The following is a 27414-nucleotide window of genomic DNA, read 5'->3' on the forward strand; positions in this document are numbered from 1 at the left end:
CAGCTTTCATCAAGTCACCCCCTGACAGCGGGATGCATGGCACCACACCATCTCCATGACTGCTCCCAGCACAAGCTCATTAGCCCCTGTCCAAATGTAACTTCTTACAACTTCCCAACCCCCCGTGTACAGGTCAGAGCCTAAACGGGCCCTTTGTTCAGGATTCCCCTCAAGCCTGAAGGGATCTCTTTCTTTCCCTGGTCCCGACAAAGTCCTGACTCCACTCCTTCACCTACTTGCTGAGTCCCACCGCTCTAGAAAGATCTTTCCTCCTCATCCAAGACACTGGTCCCCATCTCCACTGGCCTTTCTATGCTCTGAGCCCCTAACAGGCTGCTCTTAGGTGCTCTCTCCATACATGTTAGACTTCTACGTTCCTCTAAAATATGACTCCCCTGATGACAGGAACTGAATATACCATTTTCTTTCCTCAGCTCCCAGCTAAAAGGTCTTCTTGGTAAATCTATATGGACGAACAACTCCGGGCCATGTGAGATCTGTGGTTTGTGGCCCCTTTGGGGCTTGATTTTCTCCCTCTAGCCGTGTCACCCTCCTCAGTGTTTCTGCAAAGACAAGGAGGTTCCTGAGGCTGGGCCCCTGCTGACTAAAGCCTGTCCTCCAGGAATGTACAGAAAGCCCTAGGCTAAAACGCAAAGCTCTGTGTTTAGTTCTGGCTCTGATTTTTAAGTTTCTGTGTGACTGTGCATGTGTCCCTCCCTTCCTTCATCCTTCCTTATATGAAAATGAAGGAACTGGACCACCCGTAAAGTCTTTCTTCAAGTTCCAGATTCCTTCATGCCAGACACCTTATGCACACTTAGAGAGGCAAAGGGTTTGCGGGCATAAGCTTAAGCACTCCTAGGAAGAGTGATAAGACAGGAAATAGGTTAAATGAAGAACACTTAGTTCAAGCTGGGAAGACAAATTCCCAGCATGGAGTGGGAGAGGGGAATGGGGAAATGGGCAGGGAGGCTCTGCCCCCACGGGACTGCCGGCGCTCAGCCTTCCACCTGAAATGAGAGCTGCTCACACAAGCCATCAAACGAAGAGACAAGGGACAAGAAAGTAAGCTCTCCTGGCACCCCATTACTTTCCTGTGTAGACTTAATACAACTAAAATAATGACTTTTGTAAGTTATTAAGTGACTCCCCCATCAAACTACTAAGTGCCGGGAGGCTAGGACCAGATGCATCTGTTTCACCCAGCATCCACGTGCCCAGCAGTGCTCTGGAAACAGGAGGTGTCTACACAGCTGCCCTATGAATTAACAAGATATAAAAGATAATACCATGTACAAGTACACCAAGTAAAGTAATCGCTTTTCATTCTTGAAACTAAAAACTAATTTCAAATCTGAGGCTTTAAAATGTGAAGGTTCTCTGTCCTTCTCCTCTACAAACAGTTTTCTTCTTTGGTTTTATAGACTTCACAGGAAATTAATAGAGGAGACCAATTCTCTATTATTGGACATGGATTCCTTCATTTAACCTCTCCTAAATTCTAGGTACAAAAGAGGTAAAATAGTTACTGAATAGGTACCCCTTGCTCCCTGCCCAAACCCTCTGAGCACTGCCGACAGATGAAAGCCACCTCAACTCAGAGCCATCCAGTCATGGTAGCTACAGAGCACTTCAGCTGAAGGAATTCCTCAAGAACAGTTTGAAAATCACTGAGTTCTTAGTGAGCTGACCTGATATCAGAATCCAAGGGTCCTCACCCTTGGGTGATGCTCAGACTAATTTAGCAAGTCCACCTGAGGTCAAAAGGAAAGGTGGTTGATCTTTCACACCTTTATACCACCTTAAGTTCAAATAACTCTCTTTAAAGGCAATCTTAAAAAGAAAAGTCCCATTCGTTCCTGTTTAGGAGTGGGGAGGGGGGTTGTTTAGGCTGCTATTATGCTTAGGCTACTATTACATTCTAGATATCATCAAAGAAACTTCATTTTAATAAAAGGAAACATGTTCCACATTAAAGTCCCCTCTTCAGGCCACTCTGGAAGTGGATGGATCCTGCCCACACTTCCTTGCACCACGGGGGTTTCTTCTCGTTCTCTTCCCACAGGGATTTCTATTTTAAGAGCAGGTGCAGGAGCCTAGGAGAGGGCATCACCAGAGAAAGGATGAGAGTGGGATTCACTGAAAAGGATTAAAAAACTTAAAGATATAAGGTTAATATATAAAAGTCAATTGCTTGGAACTTCCTAGGTGGCGCAGTGGTTGAGAATCTGCCTGCTAATGCAGGGGACACCAGTTCGATCCCTGCCCCGGGAAGATCCCACATGCCACGGAGCAACTAAGCCGGTGTGCCACAACTGTTGAGCCTGCACTCTAGAGCCCGTGAGCCACAACTATTGAGCCCATGTGCCACAACTCCTGAAGCCCACGCACCTAGAGTCCACACTCCACAACAAGAGAAGCCACCGCAATAAGAAGCCTGCACACTGCAATGAAGAGTAGCCTCCACTCACCGCAACTAGAGAAAGCCCGTGTGCAGCAATGAAGACCCAATGCAGCCAATAAATAAATAAAATTCAATTACGTTCCTATATACCAGCAATGAACTAGTGGAATTTGAAATTAAAACCCAATGTCACTTACATTAGCCCCCAAACATCAAAATACTTAAGTATAAACCTAACAAAGTATATATAAGTACATATAAGATCTATAGGAGGAAAACTACAAAATTCTGATGACTGAACACAGAGGAAGTAAATAAATGGAGAGATATTCCATGTTCACCTATAGGAAGATTCAATACTATTAGGATGTCAGTTCCTTCCAATTTGATCTACAGATCCAAGGCAATCCCAACAAAACCACAGCAAGTTATTTTGTAGATATAGAAAACTAATTCTAAAGTTTATACGGCAGGCAGAAGATTCTGAATCGCCAACACAATGTTAAAAGAGAAGAGCAAAGTCAACCACCACCCGACTCTAAGGCTTACTTTAAGCTGTGGTAATCAAGACAACGCTGTACTGGCAAAAAAAAGACAAACGGATCAATGCAACAGAATAGAGAGCCCAGAAATAGATCCATGTGGTCAACTGATCTTCGACAAAGGAGCAAAGGCAATATAGTTGAGAAAAGGCAGTGCTTTCAACAACGGTGCTAGAACAACTGGATATCCACATGCAAAAAACAAAACTTAGACACAAATCTTACATCCTTTACCAAAATTAACTCAAAATGAATCAGAGACCTAAATGTAAAACACGAAACTACAAAACTCCTAGAAGATAACAGAGAAGAAAATCTAGATGATCTCTGGTTTGGTGATGACTTTTTAGGTCCAACACCAACGGCACAATGCACAAAGGAACTGATAAGCTGGACTTCATTAAAATGAAAAATTTCAATTTCACAAAAGACTATCAAGGGAACGAAAAGACAAGACAGAGACTGGAAGAAAATGTCTGCGAAAGACATCACATATCATCAGGGAAATGCAGATTAAAACAACACTGAGATACCACCCCACATCTATCTGAATAGCCAAAGCCCAGAACACTGACAACACCATAAGGTAGTGAAGGTGTGGAGCAAGAGGAACTCTCAAATACATTGCTGGTGGGAACGCAAAATGGTACAGCCACTTTGGAAGACAATTTGGTGGATTCTTACAAAACTAAACATACTCTTACCAATGTGATCCAGCAATCATGCTTGCTGGCATTTACCCAAAGTAGCTGAATATCTATGCTCACACAAATACCTGCACATGAATGTTTATAGCAGCCTTATTCATGATTGCCAAAATCTGAGATCAACCAACATGTCCTTAAGTAGGTGAACAGATAAACAAACTCTGATACACTCAGACAGCAGAATATTATTCAGCACTAAAAAGAAACGAGCTATCAAGTCATGAAAAGACATGGAGAAACCTTAAATGCATCTTATTTAGTGAAAGAAGCCAATCTGAAAAGGCTAACTACTGTATGAATCCAACTCTATGACATTCTAGAAAAGGCAAAACCATGCAGACAAAGGTTGGAGGGAAGTAGGGAGGGATAAACAGGTGGAGCAGAGATGACTTTTAGGGCAGTGAAAATACTTCAGTGATGAATTACACATTTGTCCAAATCCACAGAATGTACACCACCAATATGAAGCCTAATGTAAACCACTGACTTTAGGTGACTACAGCGTGTCAGTGTAGGTTCATCAACAGTAACAAACGTACCATATCTGGAGAATGTTCATAGTGGGGAGAGTAGACGTGTGTGGGAATAGGGAGTATATGGGAAATTTGTGTACCTCCCTCTTAATTTTGCTGTGGACCTAAAAGTGTTCTAAAAAAAAAAATAGCCCTAAAAAACATGACCAATGGGCCAAGAGGCTGAAATGTATCAGCAAGACTGACTAGGCATATACTCTGAATATCTATATACAGGTAAAGACTGCTTTTAAAACTGTTAAAACATCCCTGGGTAGGGGGAGAACTAAGATCCCACATGCTGTGCAGCACAGCCAAAAAAACCCCCCGAAAAACAAAAAACAAAACCAAAAAAACTGTTGAAGCATGTACCTGCTTAACTGGGGCAGCCGAATGACCCCACTTAATGTCTCGAGGAGAGATAAGCAGGTTAGAATTCACAGCAAGCTCTGATTAGGTCAAACCGAGGCTATAGTGATTTTATAGTCCCCTAAACAGATTTAGTAGTAACTGATTGTGATCTGCCACCCTCCCTTTAAAAAAAAAATTAAACACAGCTTTTCCCCAAATATAGTCATCTATAAATGCTGCCATGGGCCAACAAAAAATTAAGAGTGAATCCAAACAAAACTATTCCCCCCAAATACAAATCCAGCCTTTACTTGCCTTCCACGTCTTCCCTCGACAGCTACCTTTCCAGTATTCTCTTAGGTTCTCAACAGGCAAAGGAGACAGACCTCAGGAGGATCCAAGAATCTTTTTTCTCAACCTACTAGCCTGCCTTTTGACAACTGTGGGCCACAAGCTCTGCTGCTACAAGGTTCCAAACTGCACCCTCAGCAATTCCTGTACTCAGCAGAAATCCTGGCTTCTTTTCATGATAGCATGAAAACCAACTTCAAAATAATGAGACCCATTCAAGTTCTTCTGACTCATTTAAGTGTGCTGCATCCCACAATCTCTTCAGCACACCAAGTACCACTCAGACAAATGATGTAGCAAGGTGGTCACGTGCTCCTTGTTTAAAATACCTTACACTCGTGTGTAACAGAGGACCTAGCCTTTAATCTGAGGCTCACACTACCCTGCCTGGTACAGGAATTGGAGAGATCAAGCCCTGCACCATTTACACCAGCAGATGACACCACTGCACCGCTCCTGCTCATCAGTCTTCTCTCCCTAACAGCTGGTTCACCTCACCCACACTTCACACAGCTTTTTCGTACTTGTCTTCAGACACTTGCCTTCTCCTCCACTACCAACCTTAAGCAAGAAAAGACAAGGCAAACCCAGGTAGCTCTGTTGCTTTTCCTGCCCTGCTCATGTATAATTTATACTGGCGTGGTGGCAGAGGTGAAGGGTTGAGCTAAATGCTCCAGTCAGCTATAGGCACCTACTGCAGCAAAACCTCACCCCGCCCCAGAGAGGCCATGGGGAGCCATGAGACAGGGAGGAGTTCCACCAGATTCACTGCTACTGCTGCCCTGTTTCAGGATCCCTGAGGAGGGGAGATGGAGGGGAAAGCGGGTACCTGTGATGAACTGCCTCAGTTTATCTGACTGCTAAGAAATGTTTAAAACAGGGAAGGTAAAAGCCCAATGTGTAGCTCTAAGATAATGCCTAGGATCTATGCTCCTGGAAAAGCTCTGGAATCTTGCCTCACAGACTCTTCAAACGAGAAGGAGAAAATGTGTCCAACATTTCCCCTGCTTCCTATGGATCCAGCTGACACTGTGGGAATGCAGACCAGCATGGAGCACCAGGAGAGCTGGCTGAAGGAACTGACACAGTCTTTGCCTTTTTTGGTTAGAACGGTAAGCCAGACCTGACACGCTGCAGATAAGATTGGGGTAAGATGGTTAGAAATGAGAGGGGCTGACATCTCAATGACCTTTCTACAGGAATTTCATTTTCAAAACAAGCAAAATTATAAGCATTTCCTCTAGCGACTCATGTAAGAAATACCGATCAAAATGTAAACACTGTCAAACCTACTTTTTTTCTTGCTAAGAAGTATTTACGTAAGAACTATTATGTTAGAAATAACACCACGGGCAGGGGCTTGATTTGATAAGATTTCTAGTAACAAGACTCATGTTTTCCTTTACCTTGCCCTGTTGTGCTATAGGACATAAGGTGTATAAAAATCACCCACTGCTTGGCTACTCCCAATTAAGAATCATAAAGGGTTATTATTCATGAGGAAGTTTACGAAGGGCCCTGTTTAAACGTGACCTGCCACACTGAGTTGAAGTCAATGAGAACGGCTTCATCGCACGAAGGGTGAGAGCCAGGCAGAAAGGGGAAGCTGATCCTTGCCCTCAGATTACTTAACGTGTCCACTCATCCTGGCAGGAGGCTTACCTCTTGCCACTAAGGCTCACAGGATCTACACTTAGAAATCACATCTTGTACTTAAACCACAATTAAATAATTAATTAATCTTTCATTCATTTTTTTAAGGGAAAACACAATATATAAATCTTTGAACTGAAAATAAGAATGCTGCTTTTAATTTTTCTTCAAGGTTCTACACAGGAACATTGAAAATCCATCACTGACCTGCACCAGCTCCATGCTTCATATGACTTAGTGGCAGCTGAGACGTTTCAAAATGATACATTCTGGGGTGTCACAGCAGGGCTGGAGCTGCTGAGTAAGATGCTGGGGAGGATACCAGGAAAAGAGGAAGCTGTGGCTCTGATCCCAGTACTCAGGGGCCTCTCAGCTCCACTGTTAGGGGCTCAGAGTGGGCTGCCCCAAAATATGCCACCATGGTACACTGATTATTCTGAATTGAAACTGCTTTAAGAAGCCACTGATATAAGAAAGGAAAAAAAAAAAGGCTGTGATCCCCCTCTGTCTCCCTGAAAAGCAGGAAATAAATCTCCCATGTGAAAGGTTCACTCTGCATCTGGAGGTGGAAGGACACCCTTATTGTCAGAAACAAGGAATTCAGAGCTGAGAAGCCTGTATAAACAAACCTTGTTACTTTACTTCTTTACTTTATTACCCCAAGCTCAAACTCTGTTTAGATTCTTTTCTAATTAAAAGCCTAAATTTCTTTGTGCTGTCAATTCCTCACAAATTTACTGGTTGTTTAGAAAGTATAAAAGCTGCCTGCTTTGGCTACTTCTTAGGGCCCATTTTTATGAGATCTCCACATGCATGATTAAAATGTGTTTCTTTCTCTCCTCTTAATCTGCCTTCTGACAATTTTATTATTAGCCCAGCCACAAGAGCTCAAGAGAGGCAGAGGAGGAAATCCCTCCCCCTCCCACCCCCAACAGTACACACAAAGTATTTCCCAGAAGGGAAAATGACAAAATCACTACAATTAGGAGTATTCTCAGAGCAATCCAACCACCCAATGGAGGAATCAAATGCAAACAGGCTTCTTAAGCTTGAAATCATACCACAAAGTGTTCTCAGGGTATTTCTTTCTCCCCAGAAGACCCTCTACACAAAAGGTTTAAGGGAGCTTCTACTATCATAACAAAAACCCCCTTCTGATAGGGATTTGCAAAAGCCAGGGAAGAAGAATGGAAAGTTACTGTATACACATAACTAAACTCATAAAAAATGAAACTAACAAAAATAAAATCAATTTTAGGACTGGACAAATTTTCCAATCTTTATGTAATCATAAAGCTAAAATTTACAATTTAACAGATGTCCATAAAAGTGCTTTAAAAAGAGACTTATTTAAAAATACACCTGGGTCCTTCAAAAATGCTTACACCATTTATGCAATGGGTCCCTCATACAAAACCAGGTAAAACAAAAATACTAACAGGAAGAATTATTTATAATTAATTCTTCTTTTAAAAAGTTAGCCTAAAAAAACGCAAGCTTTATGCAAATAAAGCCCCCACAAGCTGACTTCCTTAATGACCATTTTAATAAAAAACCAGGTTACTGATGTTGTGCAAAGGTGCAGACCTTTCACCTGTTTCTCCTGTTAAGCCTAATCCTGGTGGAGTCAAGCAGTCCTAGAAGGCAGATGAGAAGCAAAGGGTGCAAAGGAAAAGGGCATTTTTCACACAAAATAATTTTAAGCAACGTTTATTATAATTTTAAGCGTTATAAGGTCCGCCTGGAGCAGGCCAGCCTGTAGGTTGCTGAACTGTATTTGGATATGGCTCTCTCTATAAGCAATAAAAAGACATCAACTCCTTTCCATTAGCAAACAAACAAAAAAAGAAAGAAAGAAAGGAAGGAAGGAAGGAAAGAAGGAAGGAAGGAAATGCGTTTCCTAGCTCTTCCAAAAGACTGAGGGTGTATCACACTCCCACTGGAGGGAGGTCTCTATGGTAGAACAGAAAAAACTCAGAGTCAGAAAATCCAAGGTTCAGATCCGCCTCTGCCCCTTGCCTGGTATGTATGACACGTGACTTTACCTTGCTGAGCTTAGCACCCTCCCATCTAAGATGGGTATGGAAATAATGCCTATACCCTGGGGTATAGGATTTGGGCCCATATTCTAGGGGCAATAGGAAGCCATTTAAATATCTGAGCAGAGAATGACACGCCCAGAGCTGCATCCTGAAAACACCACAAGCTGCCATGTGAAGGATGGATCACAGGGCGTAAGAACAAATGCAGATGGATCAGTAACGAGGCTACTATAGGCGACCAGGTGAGAGATGGTGACAGCTTGGACTAGGGTGGAGGAAGTGGAGACAGATGAAGAAAAGGGGGACAAATTCGAGAAAAACTGAGCAAATAAAAACCACAATGGCTTGGCAACTAACTCCAACATGGAGGACAAGCGACGGGAGGTTGTCTGGCAGAAGTGCAGCAGGGGAGCCGAAGGAGAGACTGGGACACGAAGAGGGTGAACTGACTGGTGTGGGAGGTGGGAAAAACAGGGGGAGAAACACTGGCTGAGATCTAGTGTCTGGTTTTGATGAATGGCAATGCTATTCTCCAAGAGAGGGAAAGAGGAGGAAAGGAAAGGAAAGGTTGGAAGGGAGAAGATGGTGTGTTTTGATCATATTAAGTATGAGGTGTCTGTGGAAATAAGATAAATGGGTCTTAAGTACAAGGAAGGGTTTAGGTAAAGATCTAGATTTAAGCCATCAGCACACAGGTGGTATACCGCTGAAGTCACTCAAGGAAAAGGTCTGGAATGAGAAAAAAGCTAAAGGAATACCCACATCTACAGGGCAAGGATGGAGAAAAGCTGATTAAAGGACAAAAATCCTAGAACCAGCAGAAGGTGGGATACAGAAACCAGAGAAGGAAAACACATATAGAAGTAATAAATAGTATTAAATGCTACAGAAAAGGCCAAAAAGTGAAAAGGAGATGAGAGGCAAAGACTGAGAAGTGTCTTTTGGCTTTTGAGATTAGACTAGTGGTGGAGGATTCTAAAGACAGTAATGGAGATATGCCTGCCAAACTGCAACGCCATAAACAGAGGCAGCAAGGGGAGACATGAAGTTACCAAGTGATAGCGGTAGTGGTGCAGGGATGCGCTTGTGTGAATGTGATTTAAAAAAAAAATATTGGAGAGGCAAAGCACTACACCTGCTGCCAGCCTATTGGAGACTTCTTCCACACAAAGGAAAATAACTTGGCCCTAAAGATCCTCTGGGATAAGGAAAAGCAAACACTAACAACTTAGGTTAGACAAGTATTGGAACTTATTTGCCCCAGGAGAGGGTAAAATTGTTACTTTTATAAATGAAAAACCACACCAAAGATAAGAGGCTGCAAAGACCACTGGCCTCAGTAGAAAAAGTCAGAAAAAGCCTGGAATTGGCACTGCAGATCCTCATCGCTAAACCCTAACTGGGGTAAACGGTATCTTTCTGGGAATAACTCAGAGTGAGTCTATGTCCCACGGAGCAGAAACACTGTGGGCAAAATAAAAGAATTTGGAAAAGCACCATATACGCCAGCCATCATGAAGAAAAAGTGGGATGTGTCTATTTATAATCACTATCCAAACCCCAAGAATGCCTAGAAGGCTGCTGGCAAATTTTTGCTGAGTTGAAATTTGCCAAGTTACTCCACTTAAAATTCTCAAAATACCTAATGACTGGAACAAGCAAGAGAGTGGTCCATACTTTTTCCTACAGATGCTGAAAGAAACTGAATAAGGACGAGAATAAATAAGGAGGCTTGCAGAGTCATAATGACACTGGGCTGGTACCATCACTTCTTCACATGAAGCATGCCATACCTAAGGGACTTTGCAAAGGTTTCAGGTTGACTCCTTATTATAACCATGCATATTTTTGCCCTAGTCATGGAAAAAGCCTCTTTCTGACCTTATTTTATGTCCTACATTTTACAAGGAAAAACAAAGTCAGAGATATATGATTGCAGAGGATGCCACAATCTAATTTTACTTTCTTCAAAAATCACAACTTGAAGTGGGAGTAGAAGGCCCACCTTAACAGGAGTAGGAACATTCATAAAGACTAAAATAGACCTTTGCTCAAAATAACATTGGGTCAAATAGACACTGAGACACAAGAGCTCATATTTCTGTAATCTTAACTCTGCTCTCAAAGTTATGCTCACTCAAGTCAATGTTATAATAAGTAGTTGCTATTTTCCCACAGCTGTTTCAAATGTAAACAGATAATTTAAAACCCAGAAGAGAGCCCCCTTTGTCTAATTAAACTATTCAATGTTCATTCCTTCATACAACAAAGACTAATCCTTACCTTGTGGATATATATACACATATGGTACATATATATCTTTTACCTATCTGATTATAAAGGTCAATAAAGTTCTAGATTGCTTAAAATGCTTTGAAAAAGATCAAGAATCCTTAAGATAGAAATGCCTACTGGTGGCAAAGACACTGAAATGCATATGACCTGAGACTTAAAAGACAAGCAGACATTTGCACACATACAGAATCAATTTTTAGATATTTATAGGAAGGAAATAAGCCAGATACCAAAAGTTAGCCCAAAGTAAAAAAAAAGAAAAGAAAGAAAAAAGAAACAGTACAGTAAAAATAATCATTGAATATCCAACCACTGATATTCATGCAGCCATTTAAAATGTTTACAAAGTTTTTAATAAGGGAAATGATCATGTAAAGTTTTTAAAAGCATGACATTATGATTATTTTAATTTTAAAACCAGAAGGAAAAAATAAAAGAAATATACCCAAACTAAAAGTAACCATCTCTGGGTAGTGAGATTATGATGTTTTTCTTTATACTTATTTTTTCTAAGTTTCCTATGATGTGCTTCTTTTATAATCAGAAAAAAAGAAAAAAGAAAGAACTGAATATTAGTTGAATAAGAATGAATGTTTTGGCAGACCAGCAGTGACATGGGGCCCAGATGCTATTTTGACTCAATTATGTATATGCACTTTATAAATAAATATGAAAAATCAGTGCTATACACAGTGGCTAAAACTCACTGGAGCCGTTTTAAGGAAGAGGAATCATCAAAAGTTGAAGTATAACTATGAAAACAATGCTGTGGCTCAAAGTATGGACTTCCAGCTGGGAGAACTTTGAAATCCCATCACATTTCTCAATATAAAGCCTCAAATGTCAGTGTACCATGCCCTTAGGTCACCAAGTAAGTGAAGTGTACATTATTGGGGGCATTTTTCCCCCTGCAGTGACAAGAGATTAACACAGAAAGAACATACACACACCTAAGCACACACACAAATAGATAAAAGCTCCAGCTGCAAATCTGGCCTGAGCTATAAGCAGCACCTAAAATGAATGGAAGGAATCCAAGGACTAAACACAGCTAGCCTCCAAACTCCAAATTACTCAGCGAACCACACAACTCAAGAAAAGTCCCCACCTACTGGAGGAAAACCTATTAAAAAAAAAAAAAAAAAAAAAGGATCCCACATCAAAGGGATGAAAAAGCAGCGAGCAAGCCCTGGCCTGCTGTGTGGGGAAGGATAGAGTACAGCCTCCTGATCACTTGACCCGTGTGAGCAGACTAACCTGCTTCAACACTGTTCTACAGCCCGCGGTGCTGACAGCACTGCTAGTCCAAGGGAGGCAAGAATGACATGCTAAGGAAGGCCAGTGAGTGTAGAAGACTGCTTGGCATGGGGCCAAGCAGGGCTCTCAGTTCCCAGGGTAACACAGTAGATGATTACTGGAGTCAGGATTCAGGAGACTGGAGTTCTGGTCCTCACTGACTTCCTAAGTGACCTTGAACTGCTCATATAAACGCTGAGCTCTGTCTTCTTATCTAAAGTGAGGATCAGGGACTTCCCTGGCAGTCCAGTGGTTAGGACTCTGTGCTTCCACTGCAAGAGGCACGGGTTCAACCCCTGGGTAAGGAACTAAGATCCCACATACCACACAGTGAGGGCAAAAAATTTTAAAACAAACAAAAAAAACCCCTGATTACAAAATGAGGATTAGATCACCTGTTCCCATCTGCCCTTACTGTTATGCATGATGAGATAAGATACTGGCTTTCATCACCACGGGGAAAGGGGAGAATTCACTCCAAAGCTGACAACAAAAGGAGCTCTCCATCTCCACCTACTGCCTATCCCATTATAGAAACGAACACTTCTAACCATCTGCACCCTGCAGGGAGGTGGGGGATGCTGCCAAAAACGACAGACGGCCGTCAGTTTGGTTTAGTACCCCCTCCGCTACAGCCAAAGAATTTCTCAAGTTTGTTATAACCAAACTACAGATATATGAAGAATCACAAGACAATGCTGGATTCTGGGCCATTATCCCCTTCCAGCTGTACTGTCTGAAGTAGGAGGCTGTACTCCTGAGTATTCATTACAGCCGAGGGGTAGGTGCCAAGCTGGGGAGAAAGAACAGCAGGCCCAAGTTCAACAAGCCAATTTCTCTCTCTCAGAGCAAGAGCATGCATAGTTACAGCAGCAGGGAACTCAGAACCTTGGTGGCAAAGTGGGCTCCCTCAAACTCAGAAAAGTTTTCTTGGGGGTCACTCTAGCAATGCTTTCATGCAACCATTTCAATCTTCCTACATAAGATGTCATGTTTCTAAAACAAGATTCTTGGGATTGCTGAAATGATCAATTGTGGCTACCCTTCTGTGTAGAGTGTCTTTCTGCTGTGACCTGACTTTATGAAATAAATAAATTTTAAAAACCACAATACACAAACAAAAACACAAACTTGATAAAAATTATAAGATGTCTGCTTTGAATTGTATTCCTGGTCTTGGCTAACTCTGGGTCTAAGTTTCTTCACCAATTCAGAAGCTGGACTATACAATCTCTAAGGTTCTGCCCAGCTCAATAATCCTGTTAATGACCTTACCTAGACATCCAGGCCTTTTATTTTGCAGAGTGAAGCTGGCTGTCGATGACCATGCCCTGGCGACTTTGCTGAGTGCACATGCATATACATGCACCTTCCAGAGGTGAGTAAAACACTGCCTACTGAAAAGAGGTGCATACTGTCCTCTACTGTGGTCCCTGATACTGAGGGCACCTAAACAGGGCCTTTGTAATATCAAATGCATCAGTAAGAGACACTCTAGCATCTCTTTTAAAATTCTGCAGCAGAAATGAAAGAATATCTAAATAAATGGGAAGACATCTCATGTTCATGGATTGGTAGGCTTAAGATTGTTAAGATGGCAATAGTGCCCAAAGCAATTTCCAGATTCAATTCCTATTAAAACTCCAACAGCCTTTTTCGCAGAAAAGGAAAAGCTGATCCTCAAATGCACATGGAATTGCAAGAGGCCCCAAATAGCCAAACAATACTGAAAAACAAGAACGAAGTTTGAGGACTCACATTTTCCGATCTTAAAAATTACCATGAAGCTACTACAGGGATCAAAACAGTTGTGATACTGGCATAGGAAAGACACATAGATCAGTGGAAGAGAACAGACAGTCTAGAAATAAACCCACACATCTATGGCCAACCAATTTTTTACAAAAGTGTCAAGTATTCAGTGGCGGACAACAAATGGTGCTGGGGCAACTAGGTATCTATATGCAAATAATGAAGTTGCTTTCAAGTCCCCCTGCCCAACCTCACGTAATATACAAAAACTTACTCAATGACCTAAATGTAAAAGCTAAAACTATAAAACTCCTAGAAGAAAACATAGCAGTAAATCTTCATGATCTGGGATTTGGCAATGGATTCTTAAATGTGACATCAAAACACAAGCAACACAAGAAAAAACACAGTAGAACTCATCAAAATTAAAAACTTACTACTAAAAAAAAAAAAAAAAAAAAAAAAGGCAAGGGCTTCCTAGGTGGCGCAGTGGTTAAGAATCCGCCTGCCAATGCAGAGGTCACGGGTTCGATCCCAGCTCCAGGAAGATTCCACATACCGCGGAGCAACTAAGCCCGTGTGCCAAAAAAACAAAAAACAAAAAATTTACTACTTCAAAGGGCATTATGAAGAAAGTGAAAAAACAATTTCTAGAATGAGAGAAAATATTTGCAAAGCATTTATTTGGTAAGAGTTTAATATCCAGAACATACAAAGAACTCTTACAATTCAAGAACAAACAAACCCAATTCAAAAACGAGCACAGGACTTGAATAAACACTGCTCAAAAAAACACACAAATGGCCAACAAGCAGGTGGTAAGATGCTCATCCCTGTTAGTAGTCAGGGAAACGCAAATCAAAACCATGAGATATCGCTTCATGTCCAATAGGATGGCTACAATTTAAAAAGGACAGACAACGGCAACTGCTGACAAGGATGTGGAGACACTGGAACCCTCGTACATTGCTAGTGGGAATGTAAAATGGTACAGCTGCTACGGGAAAGTTTTGGTGGTTCCTAAAAAAGTTAAACATAGAATTCACCTTATGACCCAGCAATTCTATTCCTAGGTATACATATACCAAGAGAAATAAAACATACACCCATAAAAAAACTTGTACACAACTGTTTACAACACTATGATTCACAATGGCCAAGAGGCAGAAACACTCCAACTGTCCATCAACAAATTAATGGGTAGACATTTTTTCATATCTATATAATGGACAATCCAGCCATAAAAAGAAATGAAGTACTGATACATGCTACAATGTGGATGAACCTAAAAAACACGCTAAGTGGAAGAAGCCAGACACAATTATATGAAATATCCAGCACTGGCAAATCCATGGGGATAGAAAGCAGATTGGCGGTTGCCAGGGGCTGAGAGGAGTGGGCACGCTGGGAGGAGTGGGCACACAGGGAGTGACTGGTTAATGGGTATAGGGTTTTCTTTTGGTATGACAATGTGAAATGTTCTGGAATTTGATATAGGTGGCAGTTGCACAATGCTATGAATGTACTAAATGCCACTGAAATGCATACACTTTAAAATGGTTATTACTTTCATGTTCTATACATTTAACCTCAGTTTAAAAAAAAAAATCTGCAGATAGGAATACAGTTCCCTAGAGCTCTTCCCTGTGTGGCATACAGTCTGTGTGTGTACCAAGTGGCCATGTATTCACACACAGAACTGTCTCCTTTCAGTTCTAGAGCACTGCTAGGCAAACACCATGATGTAAAAGAAAACAACTGATGTGCTAAGGTGGTAAAATTTTGGGTACCTTCCCCCTTTTGATTTTCTTCTTCAATGCTTGTAAAATAGATTTCCTTCTTTCCCCTTTTCACATGCCCTAATCAGTCAGACATACATCACCATGCTTTATCCAAACTCACAAGACAGGAACTCTGTCCATCCTACTTTATGGCTTGTAAGCTTCTAGCAGTCACTTGGGATAATGGTCACCTCTGTCACCCAGAAACAAACCTTCCCTTTGCTCTAAGAACTGAAGTTTTAGAGGCATTTCTGATACCTCCGACCTTCTCCTTCTTGAATTCCCCTTCTTCTATATCCTCCACATTTCTTATCCTCACTCCAGAGCTGCTATTTGTGCTTCCTTCTACATGTTTTCTTTCCCATTTCTGTGTTTCCTCATGTTCATGACAAAAACATGACAAATATTAAGCAGCTCTCCTTCTAACCCTGCCTGGAGTTTAAGGCCAATGTCTACCATAACACCCAAAAGCAAAAGCAGAAAAAAAGAAAAGGTTAAAAAAAATATATCATCATCTCAAAATGAATCATGATTCTACTTAAAGGAAAAAAATAAAAGTAACACAAAGGAGGAAACCCACAGCTTCCATCAAATACTCACCCTTCTTTACTCATATATTCTTTACAACCAAGAATTAATTTCTTTAATGCAACCTGAAAAAACCTCTTCTTTATGAAATAAGGTTATATCAGGTGATGAATTTCACTCACATAACAAATTTTACTGAGGAGCAATTATGTTCCTGACACTGTAAGAGTAGCCAAAGAGCACATATTCTACTGAACTTTGGAAGACCCTCTGAAGGCATTATGTTGTTCAAAAACTACCCGTGCATTTCATAATTCTCTTATATTTTAAATAAACTTCTGATCAAATTAATGTTAAACAATTAACATTTTCATTTTCCCGTGGTCTATTTTAACTTAGACACAGTGAGTTAGGATATTCTCCTTACTTAACATGTCTCATATTCTACTTTAATTCCTTTGTAGCTGCTGTTCTTCCCACACTGGAGTAGAGGCTCACTGAGGGGAGAGCACACACCCTGCTCGTCTCAGTTTATTTCCTGCCTGGCATGGGCTTTGTTGACTTCAAGGCTAAATGAGCAGCCCTTGAAAGAGTAGGGAGCTTAATTCCCACAGGAGGGCTCTGGCACCCCCACCCCTACCTTCTGTCTGTGTCTTCTTTCACAAATCTATCTGCTCTAGTCTGCCTGTTCCCCATTTATAAATATATTTCCCTTCTTCAACTGCTACCTCCTTTTATTGCCTGCCAGGAAGTTTGGACTTAACCTTAATCCACAATCACAATTGCCAACTGTCTCCTTGATCTATATTATGTACAATCCCCAGGTTTGGTTTTATGTTCACCCATGCTGTTTGTGTGAGAATATTATCTCCTTGAGGGCAGAAACACAATCTCTCTGTGAGCCGTAACTCTGTCTTCTCCATCCCAGGGTCTGAATCACCCTCTGCTCTGAGTCACTACACTCCCTCTCCCAAAGTTTAGAAGCCACCGAGAAATTTAACATAAAATCCTCAAGTGAAAGAATAAAAAGATATGTGTATTACATAAGGAAGATAAAAACTTGAAGAAAAAAACCTACGTGTTAACAAATTAGAGCTTTGGGAAGAACAGAGACTCTCAAGTAAACAATTACATTTCCAGAGTTCTAAGAATTCCATATTACACATCGACAGCAATGAAAAGATTAACAAATAAAAGCAGACTTCATCAGCATTCTGATGTGGCAGTTTTAAAGCAAGGATTGGCAGTATTAAAAAAAAATGAATGTTAAAAAGATAGGTAACTTTATGTACTGTCCTCATCAATAAGAGACTTTTTGGAAGATTTATAAGACTTCATAGTAATAACGCATCTTTCAAGTGGCACATACCTAACAAGTTTTATCATCACCAGAAAGATATAATGGAATTAAGACCAGTCTATTATGGGATATGAGAGAAAAATCTCCGATTCTAGGGAGCAAACCGTTCACATTTTTAGCAAACAGGGACAAAGAATAAATTAAAACCATCTCTCAACATCTTATATCTAGCAGTTTGTTTTTTTAAATGTAGCAAATTTAGCTCCACTTTTACAATGAATAGTTTTGCTCACCTGGCTGAGAGACATGGTCTGGAATAAGAACTGGTAGTTCAGAATCTGTACTTTCCAGTGGTGGGACATGCCTGTTCTGATTCTTAAAGCAATGGAATCCCAATGCCCAGATGAGTACAGAAATTTGGGCTGGAAAGCAACAAAACAGGCTCAAATCTCTGATTCATCTCTCTGCCTTAATGACCTCTTGTGTCATCTAGCAAACCACTGGTTCTACAGAAACTAGATTGATCCCCCAAGAAATATACGGAGGAAAGTGCAACTATGACGAAGGAAGACGAACAAAGAGTTAAATTCACTCTCCAATTCAATCTCCTTCTCAAAGACTCTGTCCTCTATGGTGGCATGCCACATTCCACCCAACAGCAGCTGCTCATGATAATCAATGTCTGACAGATCAGAGAAAGCCCTTAATGTGTCGCCAAGGGGCAGTTCAACAGATGGCATGGTGACTTACAACCAGAATCATTAATTACACTCTCTTATTAGTCCCGGTGCACAGCGCTGAAAATGCTTCCTCAGTCAAAGAGGAGCATTTCAGATAAATGACCGTCTGGTACTGCCTGTGAAACTCCCTTTAGGATTTCTGGTCAGTGTTGATTTCTAAATCTAAGCCATACTATTTTTACAGCCGTTTCCCAACTTCCACTTTCAAGCTGGCTAGGAATATGAAGTTTCCACTACCACTACCCATCACAGCTCCCATAATCACCGCAGGTAACGACATGGTAAAAAGCACCCACCCTTCATTTCCCTGCACAAGTCAGGTGACTGTGCTGAAATGCAAACACAATCATGTCAGCCAGAGGCCTAGCTCACTTTTCCCTCCCTCTGTGCCAGAGAATGTGTTTCTTTAGTGCAGGGCTGGGGGAGGGGGACTATCCCCTCCCTCCCTGATCGACTCTGTTTCTTGTAATAAGTGACAGATTCTCCAGCTCAAAATTGTCTTCCCTTCCCAAATCACTGGCTATAACTCTTCTCCATGTCTCTTTGGGAAAAAAGAAGGGCAGACATTCCTAAAAAGGAAGCCTTGCAGATTAAAACAAGCAAGAGTTCCCAAATGTCCACACTACTGGTTCAGTTATCTCCATATATTTAATTAAGAAGCCAGACAAATGCATGGAGAGAAACTACTTTTGATGTCCCTCTCCAAGGGCACTCAGAAAATGTCAACTCAGGGTAGAAATTAGTTCCTTCTCAACAGTTTGAGAATTTGGCTCCATAAACATTATTACGTTTACATGGAATTTTAGAATAGACTGTAGACAGAGCTTGGAGGCACGCTGCTCTTTGGCCTTAGCAAGGATACGAGTTGGAAATAAGTCTCAATATAACCCAAAAGAAAGAAAATTTCAAGCACTTCCCAAATATCACCCAACAATCATTCTTTGGTCTCGCTGAATGCCTATTCTTCTTGTACCTCAACCTACAATTGTTTTTTTTTTTAGTATGAGTTCAAACTAAACCAACAGTAAGACCCTAAATGCATTTAAGACTTCATTGTTTGTTTTCTGCATTCCCTTTTGTTCCTTCCTGGACATACAAAAACACGACTTCAATCTTCAACTAGGTTCAAATAATTACAGTATCTGATGGATGCCCTCACCTCATGAATTAACTTTAAGGGAAAAAATGTGTTAATTAAGGCATAGTAAAAACCTCCTAATGTGGGCTACAGGGAAGGGAAACTTGGAAAGTTTGGGTCTGCCTTGCAATTAACTACTCACTTCTAGTTTTTTCTCCTTTTCTGACAAAACGTCTTTCTGGTTCTGGGTGTACTCCACCAACATCCGAGCCAGCTGGCGTCGGTCTTCCAGTTCTGCCGCCAGGCGCCCGTTATATTCGGCTAGTAACAGACATGCTTCATCTACTGTTTTTGAAAGACGTTCAGCTGCCTCTTTGTCTAAGTACAAACGAGACCAAAAAAAGAGAGACAATGTACAATGACACAGGCATAATTGCAAATATTTCTGGGGGAGACGAGCGGTTTCTCCCCTAACACCCAAGTCCAAGAACAGGCCAGAACCTGTAGGCAAACAATGGACTGGCTGACAGAGATATCCAAAGGTACTCACTCCTGTCAATAGGACGGGACATTTCTGAATACCCAAAGTGAGGCACCTGTACAAAGAGGGGAATCTGGCAAAGGATTTCTAAATGCCGACACCAAAAAAATATATATATATATATAAATAAATAAATAATTGTATGCCTATACCTACAAAAGCTCTACAAATAAACAGAAAGAGATATTTAAGGTCATATGTGAAATAGTATTTCCCTGCCTCTGAGAATTTCAAAGGTGCTTTCATTCATATTATTTCATTAAATATTCTTTGCATATCCCTCTGAAATACAAAAGCAGTGCTCATTTCTTAGGTGTGCAAACTAAGACTTAATAAAAGTGACAGATCCCATATGATGTGCTTTGCGGAGGAGCTGGGGCTCCATGCCACATGTATAAAATGGACCTATAATAGGATTCAATTTCTTAAACTATGTAAGCCTTAAACCTCTTCTTCTGCTCAACAAAATATAGGGTCTGATAAGAATAGAAGCTTTCAACTGCTTTTGAATGTGAGCCACACTAAGAAATATACTTTATATAAACATACAAAAATAAAAGAAACAAAAAGTTTCATAAGACAGTACTTTCCTCAGTATGTGCAGGTGTTCTATCTTCTATCCCATTAAAAAATACATACATGTTGGTCATTATCTACCAGACTGATTTCAGGTCCCATTAATTGGTTGCAACTCATTGTTTGGGGAAAAAACTGTGTGGAAGAATCAAAGTATAAGAAAGGGTGTCTTTGGGAAGAAGTGGTGAACAAGGCTCAACATTAGGAAATAAAAAAAGATGAAGGACGATTTGTATTTCAAAGAACTGGTACAACTGACTACGTGTGGGTATGGTGAGATTAAACCTTTAAGTATGTATACCTCCTTTGAAAATGGCTTTAAAGGATTAAGACAGATTGGTGCTTTGAAACAAAGCACTAGAGACTCCAGTAGTTTCACGGGACAAACTCTGAGTTACACAGTGACACAGATCCCTTACGTCCTATGAACACAGGTCATCAAAGTAAGAGACCCTGGCGTTGTCATAGGTAACCAGGATTTAAGAATTCCTGACTCAGTTTCTCTAGCAAACAGTCTGCCTGACTTTTAGATGCCTTCTCAATATGAATACTGAAAGATGAACTGTTGAGGGATTCCAAATTAGGCCTGATGCCAAAGATCAGGTACTTCTACACTCCTCAGGGACAGGGAAACAACAGGATGTTCTTAGTGGAGGAAGAGTAAGCCAAAGAGAACACAAAGGAAAGAGACAATCTCAGTCTCTGAGGGTAAAGAGGACAGCGAAACTTACTCATCGAGACTGGTGGGATGGTCTGGGAGTAAGCTGCTGGGGTGGTTAGGTTGGTTTAGGTTTGTCACTGCTTAACTAGTTTTTGTAATGGTTCACTCATTAAAATGTTTAAGTGCCTGTAGCAGAGAAATGGCAAGGAAAACATTAACTATTGAGATTAAAAAAAAAAAATCAATTCTCACACACTAAGATGTTGTACATGCCTACAAATAATTACAACCCAGAAAAAGAACCTGTAGTAGTTTTATGAGCTACAGAAAAAACTGCAGCCGAAATGTTCACTTCGGAGAACTTACCTGTGGCTGTCCTCACACACTCTGCACTCCCAGTCACACAGACAAGGGCTGTGTACCTCTTTCAGCCAAATCTTCACTTGCTCATGGGCATCCCACCCCTTCCTGCTTACTCCAAGACTCAAGTTTCTGGGACTGTCCCCTGCATTTCCCCACACCTCATCAAACTCCCCCCCAACCCCCTCCGGAATCACCCCACCAGCACACACGCTGCTCTATCTTCCAACCACGTGTCACTCTCCAGCTACTGCACCACATCCCTGCTCCTTTTACAGGAGAACTTCTCGAGAGAGCTAAATATCCTTCTGGTACCCACCTCCTCTCCTACTACTGTCACTAAACTCACTCCAATCAGACTTTTATACCCCAAACCTTCCAGTTAGCCTGACAAATATGTGGGCTCCTACTGTGTGTCCAACACTGACCTAGGCTCTGAGCCAACAGGTAACACAAAGGACAAAAACTCTCTGCCCCCAAGTTTACATTCTCAGAGAGGAAGAGAAATAAATAATACACTATATTTTACTTATTTACTGGCTGAAGGTAAGAACTCTAGAGAAAAATAAGACAAAGGAGGAAAAATGGGGCGTTCAGAGGAAGGCAGGGTAGGCTTCACAGAGGTGATACAGAAACCAAGGGCTGGAGGTAGTGAGAGAACAAGCCACATGACTATCTGGGGAAGATCATTCCAGGCAGAGGAAACAGCCAAGTACAAAAGCCTTTGGAGGGCAAAGTACCCGGCAAGGAGCCCATATGACTAGAGTGTTCTGAGCAGAGGGGGACATGATTCAACTTCCATTTTAGCAGATCACTCCGGTTACAGTTTTGAGGACAGAGGGATGGCTGAGGGACAAGAGGCAGCAGGGAGAACACACAGGAGGCTGCTGTGATAATTCAAGTGAAGGTGGTGGTGACTTGTACTAGATGGCAGCACGGAGGTAGTAACAAGGTGTCAGATACAAGCTGTACTCCGGATCAGCAGGAATTATGAGGGGTCACCTACTGAGATGGGGGAAGACCACGCGAAAATAATGGAGGGAAGATGAGAAGTTTTGTTTTGGACAGGTCAAGTCTGAAATGTCTTTTGAGATATCCAACTAGTAACACTGAGCAGGAGGCTGGATGTATGGGTCTCGAGTTCAAGGGAGAGGTCAACCCTAAAGATGTAAATCAGGGGATCATTAGTATAAAAATTGTTATTTAAAGTTATCAAACTGAATGAGAGGAACTGTCAGTGAAACTAACTAGGGAAGAGGGCTAGTTACTCAAAATTAAGAGGTGAAGGAGAAGGGAAGAAACCAGCAAAGGAGAACTGAAAAGACACAACCAGAGAGAAGAGGAATGCTAGGAGAATATGGGGTCCCAGCTTCTTCCTGCTTTTCTAACACGTCACCACAAACCTGGTGGCTTAAAACAACACAAACCTACTACCTTATTATTATCAGGCCCTTTTCTCCATCTTCAAAATATATCTCTCCAACTTCCGCTTCCACAGTCATATCTCCTCTGACTCTTGGCCTCCTACCTCCCTCTTCTAAGGACCGGGCCCACTTGACTAACCCAGGATAGCCTCCCCACCTCAAGATCCTTAATTAAAATCACATCCACAAAGTCGCTTCTCCTGTGTAAGGTAATATACTCACAGGATCTGAGGATTAGAACATGGACATTTTGGGGGATCATTATTCTGTCCACCACATCAAGTGAGAAAGTGTTATCAGGAAGAAGAGATGATCAATTGGACCAAATGTTCCTGAGATCAAGTTACAACTGGGCAAAAAATTCACCACTGAATTTAGCAACACTCATAAGAGGAGAGTCAGTGAAGTGGAATCAAAAGAGAAGGAGGCCGGGTGGGGGGAGACAGAGACACATGAGCACAGGCGATCTGTTTAGAACGTTTTGCTATAAAGAACGGAGAAATGAGATGGGTAGCTAGAGGAAGATATGGGTCAAGAAAAAACTTCCCACACAGAAAAAAAAAAACATATTTTATACTATGGAGAATGACCCAGTAGAGGAAGGGAAAAAACAAACAAACTGGATATGCAAGAGAAAATGGGAGAACTGTTGCAGCAATGTCCTTGAGTAGGTGAGAAGGAATAGGTCAAACAGGCAGAGGGGCTTTAGAAAACAGCATGCTCATCCACAGAAACAGGAAGAAAAATCAGCCAATGTTTGTATTTGTTTTGCCAGCCACATTCGGTTGTGAATGGCGACCGCCGGGAGCTAAGGGTGGGGAAAATGAATTGTTATTTAATGGTATAGAGCTTCAGTTCTGCAAGATGAAAAGAGCTCTGGAAATCGGTTGCACAATGTGAATGTACTTACCACTTCTGAATGGCACTCTTAAGAATGGTTAAGACGGTAAATTTTGTTAGGTGTATTTTACCATAATTAAAAATCTAAAATAAATAATTTTAAAAAGCCACATAAATCTTGTAAGTCAGTGAAAACAGACAAATGAAATTACATACACTGCTAGTTTTATATTAATTTGCTTCCAATTTTGTAAACTGCGATTCTGACAGTAAGAATAAATGAGGTGGCCCTTATCACAAGGACAAAGTTGGATTCAACCAGGAGAAAAGTTGGGGTTTTGCCACAAGACTAGAGTGAAGGGGAAGAAGAGCAAAAGGGGAAGAAGAGGGTGTGTGTGAGGGAGCGATTATAAAGACTTGAAGCCGAATAATGAAGAAAGCGAGGCCGGAAGGGAGTAAAGGCTGGGAAAAGGGGGAAGGATCAACAGCCTGTTAAATCCAGTGGGTTTAACTGTTGGGGTGCGGGATGGGGAAGTAGAGAGAGCAAGCTGAGAGGCCTCCGTGCTATGTCCTCCAACTAAGCGCGCTCCTGCCTGAAGGTCTTCCCGTGCACCGCTCCCTCCGCCAGGGTGGAGCTGCATTCCCTCAGGCCTCCCCACAACCTGCTTCTTAATTTGGGGGAGGGCCTCTGATCAAAGACCACCTCATCAGGAAGACCCTCCCTGAGCACCTTTAGAACCTCGGTCATCCTCCAATCCCCGCACCTCTACTTTATTTTCTTCTGGGACACTTAACCCGGGACAGGATGTGGGTGGGGCCCCTCGAGCAGATGCTACACACAGCGCCTCAAATGTTTGTTGAGTGAAGGAAATATTTCACGAGTTAACCTTCACCTTCTTTAAATGCATATGGAGGAAGTGAGTGAAGCAGCCAAGGAAAGGGCCTGGAGGGGGAAATGCCAACCCTCGGACATGACTCCAAAGAAAGGTTCGAGCTTTTGTAATGGAAAGAACACAGGTTCAACAGCCTAGGCTGGGAGAAGCACCTGGCATAGAGCGTGCTCTAAATGAGTTCACGCTTCACACCTTCCTCTCAACTGCCCACACAGAAAGTGGGAAGAAGGCCAGCTGCCCCTCCCTGTTTAACTGGAGGTGATCATCAAGAGGGCAAAATGACATGACTAACACCACAAACCTGGAGTTCTTGGCACTGAAGGCACTATCATCTATGGGGTGTGTCAGTGTACAATGTATAAATCATGCCACTGAATCATATTTTTTTCTCTTTTTGTAAGAGGATCATGAGTTTAATGCCTTCCTCTCTTCAGTCCCCCGCACACACAATTTGCATTGCGGTTCCAAAAGACCAACTGTACTGCGTACCACAAGTTGTGGCATGCTAGCATTTCTACAATTCCTAGAGTCACTATTTAAGCTGGGACTATTCCAGTAGCTTCTTTGTTCAGCACGTTAGTTATGTTTGCAAATCCCAAGATGACAGAGAATCCAATACCATGTGGAAAGTCTGTATCTGCAGACGTAAGTGTGTCCTAGGAGTTGAGGCGTTGGAGATACATTGCCCTTCCCTCATCTTTCACCCAAACTCTACCTTCTCACCTGTTATTTTTTCCAAAAGAGAAACGTCTTGCACTTCCTGGGGTAAAGAAGCAATTTTCTGTCGGACAGTAGCATCCCCTGATGCAGCGTTTTCCAGGTCCTGCAAAGCTTTGATTAGTTCCTCAGTCTGTACAACGAAAACACAAACAATACTATCATTAAGATATATGGGGATATAGGGTTTAAAGAAACTTAGCTGGAGTTAAAGTGGAGGCAAATTCCAAAAATGATCATCCCTGACATCTAAAAAAAAAAATCACTGTTCTTATCCCAGAGCATATACTGAAGTCAATGATACCAATTCTAAGCGAATATACATAATTTTTTTAAGTCCATGGTAGAAAACAAATGAAATTCTACATAATGGTGTAAAAGAATTTTTTTAAAGAACACGTTTTTGGCAACTTAAGAAAATGGAGTCTGTGCCATACTGCTTGGTTTCAAAGGATGCATCATCTTTAACACACAGAGATACTTAGAATAAAGTTCAGAATCCAGGTGCATGTATCAAATGCTTAGCAACTTGTGTGCTGACTGGTTAAATGATCTGACACTACCTACTTCAATTCTTTCTTGGATTTGCTCTACAAAATGAATGTCACAAAGATGACATTTTTGATTTTGGCAGCTACTCCCAAAATTAAATGTGTCAAGCTCATTAACTACAAACAAAGAGGGAAGAAAACCAAGAAGGGCAAACCAAGAATGCATATTCTGTGTATACCAAACAGGGGTTTTCTAACTGTCAGGAAACATAAAACGCTGACAGGTTAGCCAGTCCATAATGATCCCAAGACTACCATGGAGATGGTAGTCAGGTATTCTGAAAGTTGATAATTCAGGCTGTTCTCTTCGAAGTTTTTAAATGCAAAGATATATGACCTAATACTGTTTTCACTTAACCCCCAGAATAATTCAACATTTTAACATAACACAAATCAGACATGCTTCCTGTTTACACAGGCCTTAAACCCACCCATGTGTAATAAAATAAAGCTGTTTTAGGCAAAATGAGAGGCAGTGCAACTCAGTGAAAAGAGCACAGGCTCTGAAGTTAGGCCCATATTCAATTAAAACACTGGGCAAGTTACTAAATCTGTCTCCTTGAGCCTCACTTTCTTTGACTATATATGGATAAATAATGAATAAAGAGCTAAAACGAACCAACCACACAGAGTTCATGAACTAACTTACACAAAGCGTCAAACAATGCAAATGCATAGCTAAAAACTCAGTAAGTGCTAGCTCCCTATTTTAATATTTAAATAGGTTATAATGTAGCAAATTTGCTATTGCTACATGAACTGTCCTCAGAAATTAATATGTTGTTTACCTATAAGAAACAACCATGCTACTGGAGACAAGCCATGGTAGAGGACTTTTTAATGTCTTTGTAACATTATCTACCCCTTTATGGAAGTCTATTTTTAAATAATATTTTCAATTTCTAAGAGTGAAAAAAAGCCAAATGATTCCATACTGTTGGTCGCTCACGCCACCTGGTGGCCAGAATCTTCAACTAGAGGTCATGTCAAGCCACTCTGCCCTATTCTCTGGGGGTCAAGACATACCAAGAGGGGTCCTGCAGAAGGATCTTGGGGAGAGTAGCTTCCAGGGTAGTCGTCATCCTCCTCCTCTTGTATTTGCTGAAAAGTTCGCTTTAGAGACTTCTTCTCCTCTGTTACTAGAGGAAAGAAAGAAGTGACAAATTTGCTTCACCACGGCCTGTACAGGTTAAGAGTCAAATGCTATGCACAATGGGTCACAAGTAAAAAAAGGTAGAAGGGGTGTGTACATTTCCAGAGATGGCTTAACATTAACCTTTATGCTACTTATTTTCAATTGGTTGGTCATTCCCTGCGTTACTGAAGAGTCAAAATGGCCTCAGTCTGTCATACCAGATTGACTCACTAGAAAAATACTACCAAAAAAAGCATCTAAAAGTGAAATTTACCAAACTAACACATTTCATTAAAAACCTCATCTTAAAAAAAAAAAGTTAACAGGAGAAGTAAAAAGGTAAGAAATCTCATCAGAAAATGTAATGAAGCAAGTTGATGTGTG

At 41.3% G+C, this 27414-nt stretch overlaps 1 protein-coding gene across 3 annotated transcripts in view; it reads right to left on the reverse strand.

Annotated features, from left to right (window-relative positions):
- RPRD1B (regulation of nuclear pre-mRNA domain containing 1B) overlaps positions 1-27414 on the reverse strand; it is a 69196-nt gene that overhangs the window by 21484 nt on the left and 20298 nt on the right. For 2 of the 3 annotated variants that reach the window (XM_057701341.1, XM_057701339.1), the window contains exons 4-6: positions 26922-27034; positions 25351-25477; positions 19535-19710 (exon numbers count right to left, since the gene is read on the reverse strand). In XM_057701341.1, the coding sequence (XP_057557324.1) occupies positions 19535-19710; positions 25351-25477; positions 26922-27034 (416 nt within the window). Of the gene's footprint in view, positions 1-14572; positions 14926-19534; positions 19711-25350; positions 25478-26921; positions 27035-27414 lie in introns of those variants that run through there. The other variant, XM_057701340.1, reaches the window with a different exon arrangement.

This window comes from Hippopotamus amphibius, chromosome 12, assembly GCF_030028045.1.
Source record: "Hippopotamus amphibius kiboko isolate mHipAmp2 chromosome 12, mHipAmp2.hap2, whole genome shotgun sequence".
NCBI lineage: Eukaryota > Metazoa > Chordata > Mammalia > Artiodactyla > Hippopotamidae > Hippopotamus > Hippopotamus amphibius.